The sequence below is a fragment of the Brassica oleracea genome, chromosome C6, assembly GCF_000695525.1.
Source record: "Brassica oleracea var. oleracea cultivar TO1000 chromosome C6, BOL, whole genome shotgun sequence".
NCBI lineage: Eukaryota > Viridiplantae > Streptophyta > Magnoliopsida > Brassicales > Brassicaceae > Brassica > Brassica oleracea.
This window is the reverse complement of record NC_027753.1, coordinates 31,979,532-31,983,668: the sequence shown is the minus strand read 5'-3', so window position 1 is coordinate 31,983,668 and position 4,137 is coordinate 31,979,532. Positions and strand designations below refer to the sequence as shown.

At 34.9% G+C, this 4,137-nt stretch overlaps 1 protein-coding gene across 1 annotated transcript; it reads right to left on the bottom strand.

Moving 5' to 3' along the window:
• Positions 1-301: 301 nt before the first annotated feature.
• On the bottom strand, positions 302-1,731 carry LOC106299338 (transcription factor bHLH83). Its single transcript, XM_013735445.1, has 5 exons — positions 1,158-1,731; positions 960-1,067; positions 799-864; positions 642-707; positions 302-518 (listed from the first exon to the last, which is right to left on the bottom strand). Exons 1-5 carry the CDS (start codon positions 1,650-1,652, stop codon positions 384-386), a joined length of 870 nt encoding a protein of 289 aa, XP_013590899.1. The 5' UTR covers positions 1,653-1,731; the 3' UTR covers positions 302-383.
• Positions 1,732-4,137: the final 2,406 nt, after the last annotated feature.

The following is a 4,137-nucleotide window of genomic DNA, read 5'->3' as shown; positions in this document are numbered from 1 at the left end:
AATTTTATTACTCATTTCTTGGAATTTAAATTCAATTACAAGATCTGTATTCCGTATACTAAAAATACAAAAAAAATGCAGAAAAGAAAAGATACATAGTTACATATATTAGTAATTTAGTACTAGTTAAAGATTCCATCCTCGTGTGTAGCCAGTAACGAGCTGATCAAGGCGATTTCAGTGTGCCTCTTGTCTTCCCTTCGATATAAATGCATTAAGAACTTTTCGTTTTTTAAGCAAGAAAAAAAAGAACTTCTCAATTTTTTCACATAATTAACGTTACATAATCTTAGGATTGTACGTGGAAGTTATCGAGAGAATCATTGTTTTCCCCGATATTATTACAGCGTAATTAATGTTAAGTAATTCATTATTATGAGTCTTCATTTATTGGTGATTGGAGTCGAATTCTTGTCTCTTTGTGATGAAGAGAGGATGGCATCAATCGCGTCTCTAACTTGAGAAATGTCTGGAGCTTTTCCTCCTTGTGCTGGCCAAAACTCATCGGTCGCAAGTACCTAACAAATATTAAGATTAACTTTATACGTTTAATTACAATACATAAAACTTAGTAGGTTTGCATATATATCAATCAATCTCGTGTAATATTTTTTGAGGGATGTTTGTCATAATCAATATACCTTAACTTGTAATTGAAGAAACTTGACATAACTAATAGCCTTCTCTAACATCGTCACCAGATCAACCTTCAAGAAATAATACCCCTCACTATCAAAACACTTAATTTAATAACTGTATATAAGTTTGACATAAAATATCAATTTGATGGATGTGTACCTTGGTGCCATTGGGCACAAGTTCTTGCAATATCTTGAGACGTTCACTTATCCTTTCTCTTCGGTTCTGAAAGACATATAATAACGTGTGAGTTAACAAATATCGATAAATTGGCATTCTTTGGTTTTATACAAACGACTGTAAAAGTAAAGAAAGCAAACCTTGGCTGCTAGGCTTTGTGGATCTTTAGGTGGAGTTATTGGCTTAGGCTTGGCTTTCCCGTTACCGCTGCTCCTCGGTTTCTTTGAGGGTGGTTGAATGCTCTCTCCCTATTCATAATTCAGTGATAACATATAAGTAAGCTTTTATACATAAAATATTCACAAAAGCTCCGGGGGTTAATCTGTGCTTGTAATTACCGTATAAGAACGTTTGTTTCCAGCGGATTTAGGCGAGAGAGACTCATGTCTAGAACCAGTGGTCACAGCAGTTGAATCAGAGTATAACCAGTCTTTATGGCCTTGATTTATCCCCGGAGTTTCAATGGGTCTAGGGCTAATAATATCCATATGATGCTGACTCCAATTTGTGAAGCCGTAGCTCATGTTGTTGCCTTCCAAAAAAGAGAAGCCACCACCGCAACTTATGGTTGGATGAGGAAAGCTCTCATGATGATTGTTGTTGTCGAAGTTAAGAAATGATGATCCGTTGAAATCTAACAAAGAGTTGTGATCTTCAACGGATTCGCGCGAAGGGTAAAACACAACCCCTTGATGATTTTGTTGATGATCTGAATTCATCGTGCTACCGCTAGAAGCCAATCCATAATTCTCCGGTGATGAGGGATCGTCGGATGAGGAGTTTTGTTTTGAGATGTAATTAGGCTCGTTGGGATGGTCATTAAGGAGTGCCATTAGACACTAATAAGATTTTGATGAGTGTTTTGGTTTAGGTTTTCTCTGTGGGGGGGTTTTCAAGTTTGTCTATTGGTAAGCAAAGAGAGACAATGTTTTTGTGTAGTTATGTTATGATAAACGTTTATATATAAGTGGTTATGTCTAATATTATATTTAAACTGGTGACGTATTTAAAGATTAAAAAAAAAAGAAATTATACAATTTGACAACTGATTAGAAAAATAAGCTGGCATTAAATCAAAGCCAATATTAAATTCATTTTAAAAAAATCTTATCACTTTAAAGCTGTGAAGTCATGAATGTTATAGTTCTTAAATCTAGAGCTAGACATATTTAATTTTATGTACATTGTCCTTAACTTAGACAGCAATATTAGAATGGTTGCATGCCGAAAACGAATTTAGGTCTTGGGGGTACTAAACGTATGTGTTATTTACTTATATTGGAGTTATTCTGACCCTTTTAACATAGGCCCGAATGACTCCCTTTTCTTTCAAAGGAAAAGAAAAAGTGAATGAATATGTGTTGCGACAGAGGGGATGCGTCTTAACTCGGCTACAAACCTATTAACTGGGTGCTTTTATCCAAATCGGCAAACAGTGAAAAATCGGGAGAAAAGGTAAAGTTAACCCGTTTAGAAAACAGATTGACAACGAAAATAAATACTCTCTATATCCCTAACGAATGCATACTTATCATCCATTCTTTAACTATTCCACCTAAAAACAATTACCTTTGGTAAACACCGATATCAGCAGTCGGGACACACGACAAAAACATCTACACGCACATAAATATAGTTTTGTTGCGTTTCTTTCACCCATTTTTTCGATTTCGTCCTACTTAACCACACTTGTTATGTTCTTTGCTCCTATTAGCTATATTTTTTTATACAGATGCTAAGTTTGTTTTGCTCTAATTATTTGAAACCGTTTGAGATTTTTTTAATATAGTAAAACTTAGTACATTTTTGTCTAACCAACATGACTCACCACGGTTTCTTTAATTCCTTAGATTTAGTTAACCACGGATACATCCCTGCAGGTTATAGATTTGAAACTTTCTGTCTCTATCTTGCTTGCTTCGATGATGTCCTCTGAGTGTTCTCTCGTGCCTTGTTACGGCGCGCTCGCCTCTGTGCGATTCTCTGCAGTATGCAGTCTAGTTTATGGTTTCACTCCACTAAATGATAGTTTGAAGTTGCTTCCTCATCGCTTGTGGTAGATTCGTAAGGAAACACTTGTTGTTTCTATCTTTTCAGTGTTTCTGGATTGTTTATCCTTGGTGAAGTATGATTGCCTCCCATATGTTCCATTCGGTTTGAGTGGTTCTGTTGCAGGGAGTAGTGTGCCCAAGATTATGTATGCTTCCATGTTTGTTTTGTTCAAAGGCTCATCCATTTGGTGCTTTGTCGCCTCTGCTTGTGATGCCAAACTTCTGATTGTTAAAGCTGCTTCTGTTGCGGTTTCAATCCCGGGCGTTAGACCAGTACTTTTGCTCTCCAATTCCCAAAGCTTCATTTCACTTTTTAGCACGATTGGCGTTGAGTTTCGAGGACTGCTCAGCGACATTATGTGTTGTTTATGTGTTATGTTTGCTCCTATCTTATGGTGTTATATCTCATTGCTTTGCTTTGCTATGGTAGCAGCAGATGTTTTAGCTGGTTTGACTTTGTTATTGCTTATTGTAAACAATTTCTCCAGTAATGGGGACTAATGATTTATAAAACTGTTGTTTGATAAAAAAAAAAAAGATGTAGTTAACTGAAATTTGAAATGTCTTCTGAAAATAATTTTAAATTATTTCCTAAGGGTTCCTTTTAATTTAGTTAGTATATTTCATATATATTTACATAATTTCACATAAAAGGAAATTACATTATTTATTGCAAGGAAATTAAATCACTACAAGAAAACACAAATTTAACGACGGCCAAAATCGTCGTTATTTCCTCGGAAAAGAAGGCTTACGAGGAAATGACGATGAAAGACGTTTCGTCGTTATATGATTGTCGTAAGAGAAGATTCGTCGTCATTTCCTCGTTAATTAGCGAGGTTATATTTTCCTCGTAAAGAAGAATTAAGTTTTCGTCGTAAAGACCACGTGGGGTTTCCACGTAACGCGGTCGTTGTGCTTCCTCGTAAGAAACTCGTAAATGATTCGTCGTAAAAGACCCGCAAAAACCTCTAAATAAATTCGTCGTAATAAAAACGTAAGGAACACGAAAACAATTCGTCGTAATAGAATCGTAACTAAATCCACGTAAAATCCTCGTTAATTGTTCCTCGATATTTCGTCGTTAATTTTCCTCGTTAATACATCGGGAATTAGCGACGCAATTACTTTGTTTTCTATTTACTGAATTTATAAATAAAAATTATATTTATTTAATTTATTAATAAAATTTTAATTGAAATTAAATCGAATAGAAAATTTTTTTTTGGCCGAATTAAAATGAAATTATATAATATATAAATAAGTT

Excerpts from the sequence above, each read along its gene's own strand:
- LOC106299338 (XM_013735445.1), bottom strand. The coding sequence starts at position 1,652 with ATGGCACTCCTTAATGACCATCCCAACGAGCCTAATTACATCTCAAAA. Across the intron at positions 1,068-1,157 it reads GAAACAAACGTTCTTATACG|GGAGAGAGCATTCAACCACC; the intron begins GTAATTACAAGC and ends AATTATGAATAG. Across the intron at positions 708-798 it reads TTGTGCCCAATGGCACCAAG|GTTGATCTGGTGACGATGTT; the intron begins GTACACATCCAT and ends TATTTCTTGAAG.